The 21,417-nt window shown below is 48.1% G+C and overlaps 1 protein-coding gene across 2 annotated transcripts; it reads right to left on the minus strand.

The window, feature by feature from the left end:
• Positions 1-602: 602 nt before the first annotated feature.
• Positions 603-16,705, minus strand: LOC136475691 (trans-Golgi network-localized SYP41-interacting protein 1-like). 2 transcript variants are annotated; one of them, XM_066473283.1, is made up of 9 exons: positions 16,377-16,705; positions 16,102-16,287; positions 10,138-15,990; positions 3,399-4,200; positions 2,579-3,267; positions 2,355-2,484; positions 2,187-2,268; positions 1,976-2,096; positions 603-1,549 (listed from the first exon to the last, which is right to left on the minus strand). In XM_066473283.1, exons 1-8 carry the CDS (start codon positions 16,449-16,451, stop codon positions 1,997-1,999), a joined length of 7,917 nt encoding a protein of 2,638 aa, XP_066329380.1. In that variant the 5' UTR covers positions 16,452-16,705; the 3' UTR covers positions 603-1,549; positions 1,976-1,996. The 2 variants fall into 2 exon arrangements, with proteins under 2 accessions (XP_066329380.1, XP_066329379.1); XM_066473282.1 differs by having other exon boundaries at positions 604-1,549; positions 3,399-4,203.
• Positions 16,706-21,417: the final 4,712 nt, after the last annotated feature.

A 21,417-nucleotide genomic window follows, 5' to 3' on the forward strand; every position in this document is an offset into this window, starting at 1 on the left:
GGCTCAGGGCACAGGGCTAGCACGATAAAGTGGCCCCACCTGCACCCCGATAAAGGCCTGTTTGGTACAGCCTAATAACCTATACAAATAGAGTTAAAATAAACTGATCTGATTTTACTTCTACTTTTTAGTATAAATAGAAGCTATGAGAATAAATGTGGCCAAAATAAACTGTTGAAAAGCGTGACATTTAGCTGTTGGTTTCAGCTTATTTTAGCCATAAGTAGCTTATAAGTTGTACCAAATAGGTCCAAAGAATCTTGTGCGGAATACAGACGGGTGTTTTTTCTTTTAATTTTTTGACCAGGATAAGGAATGGGGGGGAATCATTCTCATCTTTAAAAACTTGTTTTTCTGAGTCCATAAATTTCAAATTTAACAAAAATACAATAATATTTACTGTTCATAATAAGTATCATTAGCATCATAAAATATATTCTTAAAATTTACCTATTTCAGATGCAAATATTGATATTTTTTATAAATAAACCTAATTAAATTTAAGAAAGTTTGATTAACCAAACCTTGGATGACATTTGTTAGATGGAATGTGGGGGCAGTTTATATAAACACTGAACTCCGCTGGTCAAGTTTGCTCGTCAAAAGTGATGTTGTCGAAAAATGTTGTCCAAAGTAGTACAAATCAAATCAGTAAGTCATGGAATAATTCGTCATTTGATTTTTGGCGGCAACAGTAGCAAAATAACCGCTCAAGCTTCACAGCATACGCTAGGGCTCTTATGGTAACTTTCCAGCGCTCCCAAAACCAAATCTGACATGAACTTTCAGCACAGGCTTCACTTGAAGGAAATAAAATGTGCAAGCTCCCCCATTGCACAGTATGGATAATAATAAATGAAATAATCACTGTGTTGTACATGTAAACGAAAAGGGTTGAGAAAGTATAAGGGGGCCAACTCAAGGGAGGGGATAACCTGTTACCATCCCAAAACCCTAACTTCCAAAACTACATGTCACTTACCTGTAATCCTGTATCATATAGTGTAGTAAGTAGATGCTAGCATGTAGAATGCCCTCCATCTTTCTAAAAGCAAAGAATAAAAAAAAAGAAGCATACCCAGTGCAGAGAACTCCCGCTCTGCGCGGGATCTGGGAAAGGGTGTCAGTGGCAAGCCTTACCCTCGCTTGTGCAATGCAAAGAGACCGCGACTCGAACCCGGGACCTTCCGGTCACAGGCGGTAAGACTCTACCGCTTCCACTAGGCCCGCCCTTCCTAAAAGCAAAGAATAGAGCAAACAAAAATGTATGTACAGGGGGTTCTTTGCTGCTGCTTCCTTCAGTTCTCTTCCATCCATTTGCATCATTGCATGCCGTTGGACCCAAACTAAGCTAGACGGGATCACAGCACCAGGAAGATGGGTGAAAATGCATCCTGAAGACGTCTCGCAGCTGCCAATACGGCTCAAGTATTCGGTAACATTTTCAAAAGGAATCACGGTATTAGTGCAAACTGCTTTTGCTTAGATAACTTGCTATGGACATAGACACATAGTACTGTACAGTCACTCGCCAAGTAGATCACTACAGCTGCATAACATTAAGAGAAGTCAATTAACATGACCAAAACTAAAAACTCAATTTTCATGAAGATAAAACATGATAGAACAGTCAACAGTACACATTTATCATGATGGTTCCTAGATCACTGGTACTCATTTTACTGGCACAATTATTCATTTGAGACAATTACTTCTTGTGCTCGTTTCATTAGCTTTTCATTTCCTAAATCATTGATTCCCATCAAACCAATGCTACAGTGATGAATGTTCAGCAAACCAGTCCATTGTAGATGCTTATCAATTATCATCAGGTGCATATGCTATGCAGCAACTATTGTAGATGAAACATGAGTGCAAGACTGTCATGTTTCAACATGCACAACACAGTTTGCCACAGACAGCAGAGCCATAACAGTAGAAAGTTAAATTGGTGCTTAGTAAAATCATCACTCACCTTTACACATAGAGTTCAAATTCAAATAAAACTAGCAAGCAACGCATGCAGTGCAATCCAATATATCAAGACGCCAAGTCTTAAGGTTGGTTGCCTCATGAGCAATCTATCACCTGAGACCCTGTTTAATAAAATAAAAAAGAAAATTAGTGACCCCACCAAAACATCACCAATCACCAATCAGTAAAGTAACAAGTTAGATTGCAGTTACCACATCCCATCAATTCTGTCTGATACCGGTCGAGTGAATTTAGGAACAAAGCGTGACATAGTCAATGACTTGAAACCATGGGCTGCAATACCAATGTAAAATCAATCAGAGAAGAAAACTAAAAGTGAAAAACTGTATTTAGGAGTAGGATGCAGAACATATGCTTGCCTTTGTCATCATCTTCATCATCAAAAGGCTTGTCCTTCTCCATCTCTACATCAATAGCAACTTGGTCATTGTTGACTTTTCGCGCACCTCGAATATGAGTGACAACTGCAGCTGGGCTTACATTTTCATTCTGCACCCAAATTGAATATGCAGGTAAGCATAAATAAACTACTTCAATACATATTAATCAGGTACCTTTTATCCACAAAATAAAACATATTTACCATTTGCTCAATCTCTGAAGTGCCAGGCAAGTTTATAGATCTGCTCTGCTGATTGGATACCCTGTCCCGGCGAAGTAATCCTATCTGGGAATCCTTTTGGCTCAATGAGGCTTCTAGAGCATCTGATTTACGCATCAACTCCTCCATTTTGGTCCTCTCAACCTGTAGTAAAGAATCTTTGCTTTGGACTGTAACCCTTAAATCATCTGATTCAGCTATCAGAGATCCTATTTTTCTGTCCAACATATCCATATAGACAGGAACTTGAGTGCAATCATAATCATTAGCGTTCTCAGAGTGCATCCCGAACTGCAACAGTGCTCTTTCTAACCATTTCATGAAATCGTTTATCTGAGATGAGTACTTTTTGTTACTCTCTTCAGTGGTTAGCAGTTCATTAGTGCTTCTTGTAACTTCTTGTCGCAGAAAAGAGATCTCAGAATCTCTTTCTTGCAATTGTGACTGAAGGTTTTCCACTTCTGCAAGAAGATTCTCAGACAAGCTATGCAACTCATCAAATTTGTCAACAGTCGTTGCAAGTTTTGCCAGAGCTTTGGTCCTAGAAACTTCTGAGGTCTTCAAGGCAAATTCTTTCTCCTGCAACATTTGCTCCAACTGAAGGCTTTTATTCTCCAAGATTTCAAGCTCTTTTTCTTCTTCATCGAGTGCTTGCACCAAACCTTCAATTTCTGCAAAACACATAAAAAAAGTATGAACAACCAAAGGAACAAAGTTTTTTTTTGGTTATTTTTAATTACATGAAATCGTGTAGCAGTGAACAAAACACAAGTAATTGAACCAAAATGTTCTGACAGCTCACCTTGGTCTTTTCTGCTTAGTTCATCAGTCAATTTCTCAATTCTTCCATGCTGCTCACTTGCCACTGATTCCATATTTTTAAGTTCATTTAATTGAGTTTCTAAATCCTTCTTTTGATTATGCAACACATCAATTTCTTTCTCCAAATTTTGGAGCTCCATTCTTGCATCTTCAAGATCAACTGAGAGCTGTTTTGCAGAAGATTCAGCCGCCCTTAACTGATATGATAGCTCAGAACTGATTGTACTAATTTGGATATCTTTAGCTTGAAGCTCCTGCTGCAACTCAAGAACAGTAGCCTTCAGTTCCTTTGTGCTGCCTTCATTACTGTTCTGAGAAGTTTTTACAGCCATAACTAACTGTTCAACTATTGATTTTATGCGTTCATCTGCAGAATGCTCAACAGCATAGATGTGGTTACTAGGGTATATATCACTCATTCCTTCAATCTCCGCAACTGAACTAGTGCATGCTTCATACAGCAAGCTCATATTCCTGCGTGCAGATACAATCTCCTCATCTCTTTCTTTCATCTCTGACTGTAGTTCAACAAATTTTGCTCTCAAAGATTCCAACTCATTATGCTGAGAAGTGAACCTGTTCTGCAAGGTGGACATAACATCAAATAGCTCGGTTGCTTTCTGTTCAACTGAAAAGCCATGCTCATCAATGTTTCTTTTGAGATCATTACAGTCCTTTACACAATCAGATAAAGCATGACATGCAATAGCAAGATGATGCAAAAACTGACTTTCATCGGTATCGTCCATCTTAATTTCCAAAGGAGCATTTGGAATATGAGCCTTCTGTAAAGAACAATTAGAAAGTGGTTAGGACTTGCTACAAATCAAAAAGCAACAGTCTATGAATTTCATTTAACAACATCTGTGTGTACTGTTTCACCACAGGAAAAAGCAAGGTCATTAAGTTTCCATTTTACTATGGATGGAAATTACATATTCCAAGGAAAACATTGATGACTTCCATGGTGAACCAAAAAGGTACCAAGAAAATATAAAGATAAGGTTGTATTCTATATATAAACATGACTTTTAAAGACTAAAAATCTCATTTAATAAAGAAAAATAGGTTGGAGTTGTTAGAATAGGCGCCCTAATGGGCTGGCCTTGGGCCTGGCGCCTAGCCTGTTAGGCTGGCTGCCTTAGGGGTTAAGATAGATAGATTACTTTGATAAGGCAAGGATCACCGTTGATTGGGTGTTTCTATAAACCCTACTGATCCTTGCCTATATATTGTACCCTGTACTACTGCTAATCTATCAATCAATTCCCGAGACCTATTCGCTCTCATGGTATCAGCCGCCTAGGTTTAGGTCTCCTCTTCCGCTGCCCACTCCACGCGCGCCGGCCCCTCGCCGCGCTGCGCCCCTCCGCGCGCAGGTCCACACCGTGCTGCGCCACCATGCCCTCCACCCCTCCAGCAACCCCCAGGGCTGGGGCTGCTCTGGAAGCCTCCTCTGCCACCATCCAGGCAGACGCCGTCGCTCAACACCTTGCCGCGGAGAAGGCCAACGGCGCGGCCGTCGCTGCTCAGCGTCTCGAGCGCGAGCGTCAGGATGCGCGTGATACTGCCCTAGCACGCGCCCTACAGGCCGAGGAGGAGGCTGCAGCAGCGACTAAGGATCGTGACGCTGCCGCCCAGCGCGCTACCGAGGCCCTGGCGCGCGCTGCCCAGGAGCGGGCGGCCGCTGCTGCCGCCATTGCTCCGGAATCCTCTGGCGCCGCACCTGGAGGCCCTTCAGCGCCACCACCCGATCTTCGGGCCGCCATGCTGCATCACGAGGCCGTTGCCCTCCTGCAGCTCCATGCTCAGGCTGTTGCGGTCAGCAACATCCGGAACCACGTCACTACCATCCTCGACGTTGATTCCGGTAACTTCAACCGTTGGCGTGATCAGTTTTTTCTCATCCTCGGCAAGTTCTCTCTCCAAGACCACGTTCGAGAGGACCCTCCAGCCCCAATTTCTCCTGATTGGGCCCGGATGGACTGCGTCGTCAAGTCCTGGATCGTCGCCACGCTCACCGACGACCTTGGCGAGATCATCTCTGCCCAGGGCTCCACCGCTCGGCATGCCTGGCTCGCCGTCGAGTCGCAGTTCCTTGGCAACCGCGAGGCCCGCTCCATCCACCTCGAGACGCGGCTTCGCAACTTCGTCCAGGGCGACCTCTCCGTCACCGACTACTGCCGCAAGCTGAAAAAGATGGCCGATGATCTCACAGCCCTTGGCGAGGTTGTCACCGACCGCACACTTGTCCTCAACGTGATTCGTGGCCTCAACGAGCACTTCAGCCACGTCGGGACGCTCCTTCGTCGCGCTCGACCGTTCCCCACCTTCCTGGAGGCTCGTGACGACCTCATCCTCGAGGAACTCACCATGGAGACCCGCAAGGACGCACCTGCCACTGCACTCACTGCCTCCACCACTCCCAGCCCTGCCCCTGCGTCCTCCGGCACGGGCGCTGGTGGGAACTCCAAGCCGCCCAACAACCGTCGCAGCAAACGCGGTGGGGGCGGCAAAGGCACCAACAGCGGTGGCCCTCCTGGACAGGGGCCACGCCACCACCAACAACAGTCGGCCGGCGGGCGGCCATGGCCCAGCGTCTACAACCCCTAGACCGGGACCATTCAGATGTGGCCAGGGGGACCTCGTCCACCGCTGGCACCCATCCCGGTGCCTCCTCACTTGCAGGCGCAGCAGCAGGCACAGCAGCAGGCCCAACAACAAGCGCAGCAGCAGGCCTTCCTCGCCCAACAGCAGCAGCACGCCCTTGCTGCTCACCAGCAGGGCGCTGCCCTCCCTGCTCCTGATGGCACTGGACAGTGGGTCGCCCCCGGGTATTATAACCCGGTGGCTGGCCTCCCCTCTTGGGACCCGACGGCCCTCGCCTCCGCTTTCAGTACCACGTCGCTGACCTCTCCTACGTCCAACGACTGGTACTTTGACTCAGGTGCTACTTCACATATGACATCTTAGTCCTCTTCTCTTTCACATGTTCTTCTTCCGCGGTACCCCTCTCCCTCATCCATTGTTGTCGGTAATGGCTCTCTTCTTCCTGTCACTGCCACTGGCTCTACAGACTTGTCCCGTAATTTACGTCTTAATAATGTCCTTGTGTCGCCACAAATTATTAAGAATCTTATCTCTGTTCGCCAATTTACTACCGACAATAATTGTTCTGTTGAGTTTGACCCCGCTGGTTGTTCTGTGAAGGTTCTTCCATCTCGGACCGAGATCGTCAGGTGCAATAGCTCTGGGCCGCTATACCCTCTACGCCTACCACCAGCACACTCCCTTGTCGCCCAGGCTTCCTCCCCGCTGTGGCATCGGCGTCTTGGCCACCCCGGTCATGAGGCGTTGTCGAAGCTCGCGTCTAGTGTCTCCTGTCATATTCTGGATTGCTCCGAGTTATGTCATGCTTGTCAGTTAGGGCGTCATGTTCGATTACCCTTTCATGAGTCCACCTCTCGTGCGTCTATCAAGTTTGATCTTATACATTGTGATTTATGGACCTCTCCAGTTGTCAGCATTTCTGGTTATAAATACTACTTGGTCATCCTTGATGATTGCACTCATTATTTGTGGACGTTTCCTTTGCGACTCAAATCTAACACTTTCAGCACGCTTGCTCACTTCATCGCTCACGTCTCCACCCAGTTTGGCGCCCGGGTCAAGGCTGTTCAGTGCGACAACAGGAAAGAGTTTGACAACTCTAGCCCCCGTCAGTTTTTTCTCGCTCAGGGCATCCACCTTCGCATGTCCTGTCCCTACACATCGTCTCAAAACGGTAAAGCTGAACGCATTATTCGCTCCATCAATAATGTTGTTCGCTCACTCCTCTTTCAGGCGTCCATGCCTCCACCCTACTGGGTAGAGGCCCTCTCTACAGCCACTGTTCTGCTTAACATACTGCCCACCAAGACTCCAGTTTTCCACGCCGCACCTTGCCCTATTCGGCAAGCCACCAGCATATGATCATCTACGAGTCTTCGGTTGCAAATGTTACCCAAACACGTCGGCTACTGCACCCCACAAACTTGCTCCTAGGTCTGTCCTGTGTGTCTTCCTCGACTATTCCGCTCATCACAAAGGGTACCGCTGCCTTGACCTCTCCTCCAATAGAGTCATCGTCTCTCGGCACGTCATCTTCGATGAAACGGTCTTTCCCTTTGCTGAGCGCCATGGTCCTAGTGCTCCAGCGGACCTACAGTTCCTTGATGACGATACCTCTGGCCGTGTGCTCCCTCCTATTGGATCGATGCACAAGTTTTTGTCTGCAGGAACACCGCCCAGCACCGCCGATGTCTCCAGCGCCCCTGCCGGTCCCACTACGACTGTGCCTGGGGCGCCCCTCCCTGCTCTGCTCAAGTGGTCTGGCAGGGCCGACCACGACCAGTGGTCGGACAGGACCGACCACAGGGCCGACCACGACCAGTGGTCTGGCAGGGCCGACCACTCCCATTGCCCACGTGACCACGACATCGCAACTGGACAAGCTGCTCCAGGGCTTCTCCGACCTCCAGGAGCCCCACCCGGGTTCCCACCTCTCCGATCGGATCGGGCCTTCACGAACCACTACACGCGTCGACCCCAACCGCTGACTTCTCCTGCACCAGCCGCACCAACACCGCCTGCTCCGGCTGCTCCTGCACCGGCCACCCTGCTACCTAAGGGCGCCGTTGCTGTCCCTCCGGTGACGAACCAGCACGCTATGGCCACGCGGTCGAAGAGCGGCTATCGGATGCCTGCCGCCTACCACGCCGCCCCCCTCTCTGCAATGCCAAAGACCTTTCGTAGCGCTCTCGCTGACCCCAATTGGCGAGCGGCTATGGAAGACGAACACCGTGCTCTCTTGCAGAATCACACTTGGGACCTCGTGCCTCGACCTTCTCGGGCCAACGTCGTCACTGGCAAGTGGATTTTCAAGCACAAGTTTCAGTCCGATGGCTCCCTTGAGCGGTACAAGGCCCGCTGGGTTCTTCGCGGCTTTACCCAGCGGCCTGGTGTTGACTTCGATGAGACGTTCAGTCCTGTGGTGAAGCCCGCTACTGTCCGCACGGTGCTCTCCTTGGCGCTCTCTCGCACCTGGCCTATCCACCAGCTAGATGTGAAGAACGCCTTCCTTCATGGCCATCTGTCTGAGACTGTGTATTGTCAGCAACCGTCTGGGTTCGAAGATCCAGCTCACCCGGATTTTGTCTGCCTTCTGCGGAAATCCTTATACGGCCTGAAGCAGGCTCCTCGCGCATGGTACAGCCGGATGGCCTCATTCCTGCTGACTATTGGGTTTGTTGAAGCCAAGTCAGACACTTCCCTTTTCATTTACCACCGTGGATCAGATACAGCATACATGTTGCTCTATGTGGATGACATTGTCCTCACAGCTTCCTCACCTGGTCTCCTTCGGCGGATTATCTCCGCACTTCAGCAGGAGTTTGCCATGAAGGACCTCGGTGCATTGCATCACTTCCTTGGTATGCAGGTTCAGCGAAGTGGTGATGGCCTCCTCCTCTCACAGCGACAGTATATGTTGGACATTCTGGACCGTGCAGGGATGACAGAGTGCAAGCCGTGCTCCACTCCAGTTGACACCAATCCAAAGGTTGCTGCAGCTGATGGGGCCCCTGTGTCTGATGCTACAGACTTCCGCAGCCTTGCCGGAGCTCTCCAGTACCTGACGTTCACCCGACCAGACATTGCATATGCAGTTCAGCAGGTCTGCCTCCACATGCATGATCCTCGAGAGCCTCACCTTGCTGCCCTGAAAAGGATTCTTCGCTACGTTCGAGGCACTCTTCACCTTGGTCTCCTGCTGCGACCGTCTACTTCGACTGATCTCGTCGTCTACACCGACGCTGACTGGGCTGGTTGTTCGGACACTCGCAGGTCCACCTCAGGCTATGCGGTGTTCCTTGGCGACAACCTTGTTTCCTGGTCCTCAAAGCGCCAAAACACAGTGTCAAGATCCAGTGCTGAAGTCGAGTATCGCGCGGTGGCCAACGGAGTTGCAGAGGCTACTTGGCTCCGCCAGCTACTTCTAGAGCTGCATGCCCCTCTACGACGCGCCACACTGGTGTATTGTGACAACATCAGTGCCGTCTACATGACCTCCAACCCGGTTCAGCATCAGCGCACCAAGCACATTGAGATCGATCTTCACTTCGTCCGGGAGCGAGTCGCCGTTGGTGATCTTCGTGTTCTGCATGTTCCCACCTCTTCACAATATGCAGATATCTTCACCAAAGGGCTGCCTACTTCAGTTTTCACGGAGTTTAGGTCCAGTCTAAACGTGCAGAGTGGCTGACGATTCGACTGCGGGGGCGTGTTAGAATAGGCGCCCTAATGGGCTGGCCTTGGGCCTGGCGCCTAGCCTGTTAGGCTGGCTGCCTTAGGGGTTAAGATAGATAGATTACTTTGATAAGGCAAGGATCACCGTTGATTGGGTGTTTCTATAAACCCTACTGATCCTTGCCTATATATTGTACCATGTACTACTGTTAATCTATCAATCAATTCCCGAGACCTATTCGCTCTCAGGAGTTTATCTAGCTTTGCAAATAATGCAAGTTAATGAGCAGTATTACATGTCTTGAATATAAATGTGGTGATACATGGATACAAGTTAACCTTCAAAATGGTATAAAACTTGCTAAACCATAGAAGTTGTGAGTATTTCAAAATGAAGCAAAACATTAAAAAAATGTACTTATAGCATAATATACCTTGTTGTTTATACGGTTGGACAAAACATGTTTAGAGGCAATCGGTACGTCCATCATATTTGTGCCATCCATCCATTTACCAGAAGACCTCATGAAGTTCTCCATATAGCAGATAAGGTCCACATCCTTACTGAATGTATTAACAAGACGGTGTGAAAGTTCAAAGCAGACTTCTCTTAGTTGACTGCTGGTGGACTTCAACTCCAGCAAATGATCTGCTTGCCTCCTCCGGGTTTGTGACTGTGCATGCATAATATGCTCAAGCTGACGAACAGCATCAGCTCTTGCAGATTCTGTAACACTGTATTGTTTAGAAGATTCAGCAAGTGCAGCTTCTGCCTTGACCAATTCCTCCTGCAGGTTGTCAGCCCTTTCATGAGCTTCACTTAACTCAGCAAGAAGCAGCTCTGTCGCTCGTTTCAATTTCTTCACTTCATTTTGTGATGAAACCACTGTTGACTGTAGGTCGAGGCAAAATTTTGCCATCTTTTCAGCCTTGGTGATTGGATCCATATCAAATTCCCGAGCAACATCCACTTTATTTAAAGCATTTAATAGTCCACTCAAGTACTGGTTTGTTTCATGCAAGCTCTTCTCATTCTCAGCCAACCGATCCATTAAAGATGATTTCTCGGTCTCAAGTGATTCTATGTGCTGTTTTCTTTCACTTTTAAGTTTCTCTATCATGGCATTCATCTCTTCCATTGTTTGCTTCAGGCTGTCTCTGTGTTGCACTAAGCCCTTCCCTTTTCTGACAGCAACATTTAGTTTCTCCCTCAATGAGGCACACTTTTGCTCCTCCTGATTTAACTGCTCCTGCAGATTGTCCCGTTGCTTACCCACGCATTCTAGTTCAAGAACAAGTGACTGGTACTTTTGCATCTGCTCAGCATCACTTTCCTGCAATTTACTTATTTGAGCATGTAAGGTCTCAATTTCCAGCATTAGTGATTGTGCCTTCTCCACAGCTTCATCACGCTCCTGCTCCACTAAGGCCAGATTCTTGCGAGCATGGTCTAACTCGTTATTTAAAGAATTTAGTTCCATCTCTTTCTCGTATGCACTAGTGTCCGATTTAGAGGCATCGTTAGATGGCTTGATATCCTCCAACTGAATCTCTCTCTCAGCAGAATTGCCTTCAGTGGACTTGGACAAAAGAGTACCATAGTCATCTAAGAGTTTCCTCAGCATTTTGCCCAAGCACAACACAGCAGAAACGCCTCCCGATGAAATTTCAGAGTTACTGCCATCCTGCAATGTGTTTTGCACCAAATTCAGCAGTTTCTGGATCTCGGTGTCCATTTCATGATAGTGCCTGCTCTCCTCGGTTTTTTCAGCTAACTTATCCCGCAGTTCAGATAGATCCTTTCGCAATTTATCTCTAACAAACTCATCTTGAACAGCTTTCTCAGAGAGCCCAAGGAACTCAAATCTCAGTTTCTCTAGGCTTTGTGAAAAGAAATCCTTCTCGGCCTTTATAGCAACAACCTCTGCGCTGAGTTCAGATATCCTTTTATGTGACTCTTCTAGATCAGCAATAAGCATTTCTGAGGAATCCTCAAGATGCTCAATCTTCAACTGTAATGAATCCCTCTCCTGTTCCACCTCCAAGAGTCTGTTTCCTAACCATGCTAACTTATCTTCTGCTTCCAACATCCTGAACTGTGGGGGCATGCTAATTTGGCCAAGGACTTCTTCCCATTTCTGTATAAGACTGTTCCTCTCCACTAGAGATTGTTCCAGCATATTGTTGTGTTCAGCCAGCTCATAGAATCTCCTATTCAGTTCCTCATATTTGCTCTTTACTTCATCAGATACTGTATTTGAATTTGAGTTCTGCTCATCATTTATGACATCCATAGCCACACCAGACTCAGAATGCCCATCAACAGAGGATCTCTTGTTGCTATCAGGTAGAGTAAAAGAAGTGCCAATGGCCATCATTGACAGCAGTTCTATTTTTTCAACTATATCTCGAGAATGAAATTGCTCTGGCAAGTCTAGGTCTTCTAAGACTTCTTCAATTCTCTGAAGAACAGAGTCCTTTAGAAGAAATGAATCCCTTAGAGCTGTAGCTGAATTCCTTATGTATGAGAGCTCCGATTCCAAGGCTTCAATTCGATCTGCTTCTGTATAGGATTTGAGCTTGGCTTCCAACTCTTTCAGCAATGTTTCCTTTAACTGCAGTTCTTGTGTGAGTTTATCGATCCCACCAGACTTCTCCAGCAGAGACTGCTTAAGGCCGTCACGCTGCACTATCAAACCTTTACCTTTTGCAACAGCAATACTAAGCTTTTCCTTGACAGATGAATGTTTCTGATCTAACTGTTCAACTTCAGAAACCTTTTTCTGAAGCTCAGTACGCGAAGCTCCAAGAGCTTCATCCAGCTTTTTCATGCCATCCTTCAAGACTGGAACTTCAGTTTCCAGCTGAATGTTTAGTGCATTGAGCTGGTCGAATCTGTCTTGCAAATCACACAGCTTTGGTAAAATTTCCTCTTTAATCAATGTGGGCAAGGGGTAAGACCACTTTTCAGATGAAATCTGGTCAAACATGCTGATCTCTTGCAAGCATATCTTTGATAAACGAATTTCTTCAGCTGCATTTTCAAATTTCTCGATGCATGAAGTCACACCCTCCTCAATGCATGGGAGAAGGGTGGTAAGAATATGATCTTCCTTGCTAGACCCTTCACCAATATCAGATATCAATTGAACTGTTGAGGAATGATTTGCTGAGCGTGAAGCCAACTTCTCTGCTACAGCAAGGCATCTACTGTGTAGTTCATCTTGTGTGGCATTTTTACTTGAAGAAACTGACTTGAGCTCTTCATTCAGAATGCAAACTTCGTTCAAATTTTTCGTTAGAGAACTGGATCTCATGTTGAGCTCCTCAACTTCTTCACATTTACTCAACAGCCTCGACTCAAGGCTAGCATTAGTTGACAGCACAGATTGGTGGTCAAGCAACAAATTCTTTAAATGCTCAATGAGTCTTTCATATTGACTTTCAATTGGTTCATCAACACTATATCCTGCCCCAAATTCATCTGTACTTCTAAGTGAATCACATAGAAGTTCCTGCAGGGAATCATACAGTTTCTTGACAATTCCATCTGCTTGTTCACTCCTCTCTTGTGCAACACTGTTTGCTTTCCTGAGCTCCACCAGAGAAGTATTGAGCTGAGCATTATCCATTTGAGCAGCCTCTAATTTCTCCTGAAGACTTTGGAATGATCTAGCAACAAGGTCCACACAGCTCAAAGTGCGGAAGTTGAGACCTTCACTTTCACTGGAATCATTAGGAAATACAGCACCTCCCAAAGAGGTAAGCTTATTTGTTCCTTCACTGAGTAAATCTGATAAAGACATTCTCTCCTTCTCAAGAATGGAAATCCTTTCTGCCGCATCCTTCTGCAACAGTTCTGCTTGATCAATGAGCTTTCCAGCATTACTGTTTGCATCCTGCTGCACAGTAGCGACCTGATTGTGCAGATTATCAATTGCATCCTTGTAGTTGCTCAGCTTGCCAGCAAGTTCATCCATTTTGGCCTCAAGAACAACAGTCTGTTGTCTATCTATATCATGCTGCACAGTAGACTTGACGTAAAGTTCAATTCTGTTGCACAGTTCAGCCACATATTCTTCAGCTTTTGTAATATCTGAGCCCATCACCATAAACTTTTCCCCTAGGCGCCATAGCATCTCCCGAGATGACTTTTGTAAATTATCATGCTCCCCCTCAGACGGTCCAGTATCATCGTCACTTCCCTTTGACTCAAAGGATTTAATGAGTTTTGATACCAGAACCCGTCCATCGGACCTAGAGGAGATCCTCTCTAGCAACTTTTCAAGGTCATGCAAAACACCTTTTGCCACCTCTAGATGGCCCTTCAGCGACTGCAAAGCAGTTGAGTTACATGAGTCATTCGCATCGGCCAGATTAAGCGAACACTGATTATTAGGGCTCGTAATGGCTCTTTCAGCATTCTCAGTAGTGACTTCAGACGAGTCCAAATGAAGTTGTTGATGCATAACATTCTGGAATTGACCCAGCACCACATTGTACTTAGTGTCTAAGTCTTTGATTGCAGATTGGTAAATATCGATGCTGCTACTTGTGTACAGATTTTCCTCAATTAGCTGCTCAGTGAGTTGTCCGAAGTATGTTTCCGTATCTTTGACATGTGACTCAAGCTGCTTATGCTTGGCATACGAAAGTTCCAACTTGTCATTTAGTTCAGATAAATCTGAAGAAAGCCTGCCCTTTTCATTACATAGATACAAATTGTCTTCTTGGAGTTTAATTTTTGCTTCTCTTTCGGAAGCAAAATTCGCAGATAGTTCCAAATTATCTTTCTGTAATGTTTCCGATAAAGCCTGGCAATTTGCCAACTCTGTCAAAGTATGATTCAAATTCTCATTGGAGGAACACAGCTCACACTCCAAAACTTTACATCTGCTACTGCTAGCATCCATTTCCTCTTTCACAGAAGCTAAGCTAAGCTCAAGACCTGACAACTCCGATAAAAGCTTCCTGTTATCAGAAAATAGATGGTCCCGGTGCTCTTCAACTTCTTTTTTGGCTTCTTTCTCAAAAGCAAGGCTTGCAATAAGCTCCAGGTTCTCCTTTTGCAGAGCTTCCAGTAACAATCTGCTGTTAGCTAATTCACTATGGATTTGTTCTGTGCTCTCCTTGGAGGAATGTAGCTCACTCTCCAAATGTGTGCACCTTGCGTTGCTAGTGTTGATTTCTTCTTTCAAGGAAGCCATGATCAATTCAAGTTGTCCCTTTTCTGTGTTCACCTTGGAGAGCTCATCTCTACATTGATGAAGCTCTTTGTCCACTGCTAGTTTGCTTTCTTCAGTTTCTTTTAGTAGTACCTGGAGCTTGGTTGTCTCATCAGAAGACTGTTGTGTAAAATCTGAATAAAGGCCAGCAGCCTCATCTAGCTGCAACTGGAGAAAATCCCTTGATAGAGTTGCAGAGAACAGATGACTTTGTATATCCTCGAAGTGAACTGGCATAATGCCTTGCAATACCGCACTTCTAGATAAAGCTGGATCCCCCTTCTGCTCACAAAGTGGCATATCCACTGCTGCTGTTGGCTTGGCCTGTACACTCAAATCATCTGTAGTGACAGCTTCATCGCTTACATGTGCCGTGCTTGGATCTTCTAGGTCAGCCTCCTTGTCTACTCCATCAGTTTCGTCCTCAGTGCCTCTTCTCGCAGTATTCTCAGGAATCTCATTTGAAGCTGCAACAGTCGATTGTTCTTCATGTGCAGTCTCGGCATCTATTTCAGCAGAAGCTGTGGGCTCGACATCATGCTGTGTGTCTCCATCTAATGGCCTCCCAGAAACATCCATCACCATTTCCTGAGCCCCTTCATCATGGATATTATCAGCTCCAATGTCTTGAGAATGAATTGGTGCCTTGGCAACTTCTTCGAAATTGGAGCTTGTTGGCCTGTCAACAGCATCCATTTCCACCTGCTGATGTTCCCCTAGTTGATTGGAATCACCGTCTGCTCCATTACCTTGAGAAGAAGCATTCAACTCCATGCTATCCACACCACCCAGCTGAGCACCTCCTACAAGATCATCACCAATGCTGTCTCCACTGGTAGCCTGAACTCGTAGATCCTCAGCATCAGCTGTCCGGCTTTCATGCTGCTCCGAAATCCCCTGCTCACTAGTACCGACATCATGCGCATCGGAGCCATCACCCGTCTCCTGCTCCTGCACTGTCTCCTGTTCTTGCACAGCATCGGCACTCTCCGCAGAGCTGGACTCCACGGTCCCAGGCCCCTCACCATTGCACTGATCCGCTTGCAGCGACCTCTCCGCTTCCTGCATTGACAGACGGGCATTACACAACCAGCAACAACAACAGCTAGGAGGAGCAGAAGCAGCAGCAGCCCACTCAAAACCCACACTGACACTGAAGTGCTCGAGCCTCACCTCAAATGGAGTGCTCCCGCCGCCGCTGCCCTCCCCGGCGAGGAGCTTCAACCCAACAGGCGATTTGGGCTCGGGCACAGTCCCCTCCGCAGCCTTGGGCGCCCCTTCCTCGGCCTCTGCGTCGGCGTCGGCGTCGGCCTTCTTGCCGGGACCCCGCTTCTCCTTCTTCTTCCGGAACTGCTGCAGCTGCACGCAAGGTAAACGTAACGCTCGATCAAAATTCCCCCAATAAACCAAAATAAAAAAAAGGAGTAGAAATTCGCGGGACTCGGTACCTTCTTCCGCCCTGCAGCGAGGAGATCGGTGCGGTTCCTGTTGCTGTTACCGCCGCCGCCGCCCCTGTGATCCATGCGGAGATCTCCAGTCCAGCCAGCCCCCGGGCAGCGGTCACGCGAGGCGGGGAGGCATCAACCAATCGCCCGCGGAGACCTACTACTAGGGCGCGGGCCGGCTGATTGCCCGAATCGGAGCGGGTTGGCGCCAATCTGGAAGATCTGGGAGGCGGGAGGGAATCACGCGCCCGGGTTCGGGGATTTGGCAGCCGAGGAGGAGGAAGGGGAGGGAGGAATTGACAGGAGAGATTCGTGTTCCACGTTACCGTGAGTTTGGGCCTGCTGCACCTGCGCCCGCGCCCGCGCCCGGTCGGGTTGGTGGCTGGCCGCCTGGCCGGGGCGGGCCGGTGTCGGTTCGACACGGGAGCACGGACGGAACGCGACGGTTTTCGCGTCTCCGGTCTTCTACCGCAGTTGCGGGACCCACGCCGTCTCCTCTTCGCATGTTCTGTTCAAGCCAGCGTGTTCGGCTGGTACGTCACAATCAGCCGATCTACAGTGCAAATATGCACCAGCCGAACACCCCCTACGGAATCGCAAAAAAAAACTAGAACTAGTACGGAACACGCACGTAAAAACTGCTTCTGGCACTCGCTGCTAACTCCTCTCTGATGGTTCTCTCCGGTGCTCCCTCCGTCAAAACTTATTTGGATATAAGTTAATCATTTTAAAATTTGATCAACTTTATATAAAAGACATTATTAATATTTACGATGATTGATTATAAATTATATTATCATCATAATATACTTATTTAAAGTTACAAATATTAATAGTATTTTTGTATACTTTAGTTAAAATTAAGTAAGTTTAATTCAAATTGAATCTAGAATTATATCTTTTTCATGGAGGTAGTATTGTAATATTTAGAATTTCGATGTAACTAAGCTGACTCAAATAATTATAGTCAACTCAGTGCACGTGGCAAGTGAGTACAACCGCTGAGGCGCTGATTGGTTTGTTATTGCACTTTGAGTTTAAAAAAATTAAAACGGTGCTGTCACGAGACATATACAACGTGTTTAGCTCATAGACACGTCTGACAGTGCGGCGTCTAAGGTGTGGTGTCAAAATTCGATGTGACAGGAGTTTGCACCGAAAAAATATATGGTTGCAGCTGCTTACGCGTGAACCAAACAGTAGCTCTACGTTGTATGCCATGTCGCAAGCTAGACGTGATGTACCATAATAGTGAACCAAACAATCTCATAATCAGTCTGTTCGTTTGTTAGTTTTGGTCATGACTTATCAGTCAGCCAACAATATTTTTCTTTCACAACGAATCAGCACCGGCCGGACTTATCAGCCTAGAAACCAATCAGCGAACAGGTCGAATATCTCTCCCTTTTATGTGAACTTTATGTTCTCAACTAAAAAGGGTGATCTTATTAACATACATACATCTACAACCTACGAGGATAGCTGCGTTTCACATCTGTTTTCAGCACCGCTAAATGTCCAAACCACTCATATTTACTACGAGTAGTTAGCCACGGCCGAAAGAAGTAGACTCCAAATACTCCAACGAAGCAAATCAATTGCTCGATGATAGTGTTGGATCCAGTGCGACTATACGAGGATTTGCTTAGAGATCGAGCAACACAATGACGAGTACACCTTGAATGACACAATTGCTTGATATTCATTCGCTTTCACGTTGCTAGGCATGTGTGATGCGTCGGATCATAGGCCATCAATTGGCCATTGGCGAGATAGGGGATGTTTTGGATCCCTTGCCTTGGCTAGCTGGAAAAACATAGAGGTGTTTGGTTTGCTTCCTCGGTGTTGGTGTTTCGAACCACCGGCTAGTAAATTTATATCTACGTGTCTGGTCTGGATGGTGTGCTCGGAGGACACAAGAATTTATATTGATTCGGGCGGAATATTCCTACGTCTAGTGTGCTGCTGCTCGTGTTACCGGCACTAGTTTGTAGTAGGGGTTACAAACGGACGAGAGAGGGAGAAGGTCCCAGGTCTCTGGTGAAAAGATCGAATGGAGCTGAGTCTTGCTGAGCTCGTTCAGTTGTGCGTTTGTCCCCCCCCCTCCCCCCTCTCTCTTGGGGCGTCCTGCTTCCCCTTTTATAGGTGAAGGGGAAGGCGCAGGTTACAGAGAGAAGGAAGGAGAAAATCAAGGGAGAAGAAGGCCTCCAGGGCCGTCGGGTCTTTCTTCTCCTTCAGGCGGGATCCACCGACGATGTAAATGGTGACGGGGATGGCTCTATGTTGGGCTCATGTTCACTACTGGTGCCATGTCCTGGCGTCAATAGCTGATCGTGGCGTCACATCCCGTCCCGACGAACGACATGGTGAACTGACATGCCGGTCAGCGGCCGTACGAGGAGTAGGCAGCGTAGTGACCACGCACCTATCACTGTTGGCGATTTGAACCCCTAGGCGTGGCCTGACGTGGCCATGGGTCATGTGGAGACGCGCCTGCTTCCTGCCCGGTGTCAGAAGTTTGACCCCAAGGTCGTACCTTCTCACTCATAGTGGTTGGAGGCGATATGGGTCCCCGTTGGGCGAGACGGAGCCCGCGCCCTAGGGGTTGGGTGAGACGGCTCCCGTTCCCTTGGGGTCGGGCGATATGGAACCCACGCCCCTAGGGTCGGGCAAGACGAAGCCCGTGCCCTCAGAGTCGAGCGAAACGGCTCCCGTACCCTTGGGGTCGGGCGATACGGGGCCCGAGCCCAAGGGGTCGGGCGAGACGGGGCCCGTGCCCAAGGGGTCGGGCGACACGGGACCCATGCCCTCAGGGTCAGGAGAGACGGAGACCGTCCCTTCGGGGTCGATCGAGACTGAAACACGTCTTCGATTATCTAGGCGAGTCATCGTCCGCGGTCCTTAAATCCCCTCTTCGGGGTCAGCCTTCGATGACGCAGCGGAGGAGAGGGAATGGAGGAGCATCCACATGGAGGTTGGGACCGCGGTTCATGCCCTGACCACCATGCTGAGCTCGATGCGCGACATTATCGCCCCGGTTGGCCAAGTATGATATGACCGTGCTTTCGACCCTCATTTTTCTTTTTCGCGCCTTTAAGTCTTGTCTTCTCCGTAGTCCCTTATGATCCGCAGCCGAGAGAAGTCCCAATTCCTCACTGAGGAGACGCGGCGGAGTGAGGGGTTGGCCACACAGCTCGTTGCCGCCCATCAGGAGGTGGCTGAGCTTGCCCCCGCTGCCCAGGAGCTGGCCGACCTCCGAGTCAGGGAGAAGGACACTCGCGATGACACCCGTGAGGCCGAGGAGAAGCTCGCGGCCCTGATCTAGAGGGTATGCACAAACACTATGGAGGTCGAGCGGCTACGGAAGGAGTGGGATGATTTGCTCTGGGCTGTAGAGGGGCTCCGCACGGAGCGTGACTTGGCTCTCCAGGAGCGCGCCGATGTCCAGCAGCAGATCGACCACCTCGAGGGTGAGCTTGAGGGGGAGAGGGACCTGAAGGTTGCGGTTGAGGGCATGTCCGCTAGGCTCACCATGGAGGTCAGTCAGCACTAGGAAGAGGTCTGGTTCCTGGAGGCCGAGGTGACCCAGCAGCACGATGAGGTGCGCAGGTTTCGGGTGGACATGGACGGTGAGCCTATGGTTTCCCTTATTGTCTTTCTCCCTTGAATCCGTGGTAGGCCTTTTGACATGGTCAGTATATGACTTGGACAGGTCTCGACGACAAGCTTGGAGCGGAGGTGATGAAGAGTCATGACCTAGAGATAGAGCTCGACGAGGTGAAGGCCTCCCTCCTAAAAGAGAGTGACGAGCATGATGCCCTGCATGTTACCATCCAGCTAGTCTTTGACGACCTTGAACTGGCCCTGGAGGCGGAGATGAGCTCATACGCGGTTTGTGCCATCTGGATTACAGATCGAGCGCATGAGATCACGAGGGAGGCGCTTCGCTTCGGCGTTCACCGATCATTCGTGATCGCTCGTTCTCATTATGAGAACATCGATCTAGCGACGATGAGCCAAGGCTTTGCTCCCGTCTACACCGACGTCGAGCTAGAGGACATCGAGAAGGAGGTGGCTCCTCTAGCTTAGGACTTATCTGCCAAGATATAAGGTGAGATCATCCCCCCGAGAAATTAGTTAGTCGGATAGGCTAGACGGCGAACTTGTAATAAGTGGACAAATTCTTAACTTTTGCTATGGCCAAATAGACTTTTGGTGCTTCTCCCTTTTTTGTATAAAAGGGGTAATGAATTCCGACTGTTTTCATTGTTAAGGTTGTAAAGCTCGAGGTGCGGGGAAAAAAAACTTTGATCACGCTGATGAGCAAAAATGTTGTAGCCGCTGGGGCATAGGTTTCTTACAGTCCGACTAGTTTTACTCAGCATTTGTTTCTGCAACCCTTGCTTCTAGGTCTTAACATGAGAAAGGGTCGAGCATAGAGAATGTTTTCTGAATAGGTATGCTCTTATCAGCCCCCGAGTGAGGCCTGACCCCTTGCCGTTGCTAGGGTCGGGTGTCACTAAGGATCGAGGAGACGATAGCAAAACCGATGATAGAAAGCGCTTTTCATTTCAGAAACGTCATTCTTAATTTTCATAAGTACACGCATAGATTAGGGGTAAAAGCGATGTAGCTGGTCGATGTTCTAGGCATTGATGAAGACTTCACCATCGATGTTCTTGAGCTTGTAGGTGCCCGGTCGAAGCACCTTCGTGACGACGTATGGTCCCTCCCACAGCGGAGAGACCTTGTGGTTGTTCTTGTTGCTCTGGACGAGGCAGAGCACCAGGTCCCCAACATTGAAGGACCGACCCCACACCCGACGGCTGTGGTACCAGCACAACGCTTGCTGGTACTTGGTCGAGCGGATGAGGGCAACGTCATGTGCTTCATCGAGATGATCCATGGCATCTTTGAGGGATGCCTCGGCTCCCTGCTAGTTGTACACCCTGACCCTCGGCGCTCCATAGTCGAGGTCGGTTGAGAGAATGGCCTCAGAACCGTAGACTATGAAGAAGGGTGTGTAGCCGGTGGCCTAGCTAGG

Source organism: Miscanthus floridulus, chromosome 8 (genome assembly GCF_019320115.1).
Source record: "Miscanthus floridulus cultivar M001 chromosome 8, ASM1932011v1, whole genome shotgun sequence".
Lineage (NCBI taxonomy): Eukaryota > Viridiplantae > Streptophyta > Magnoliopsida > Poales > Poaceae > Miscanthus > Miscanthus floridulus.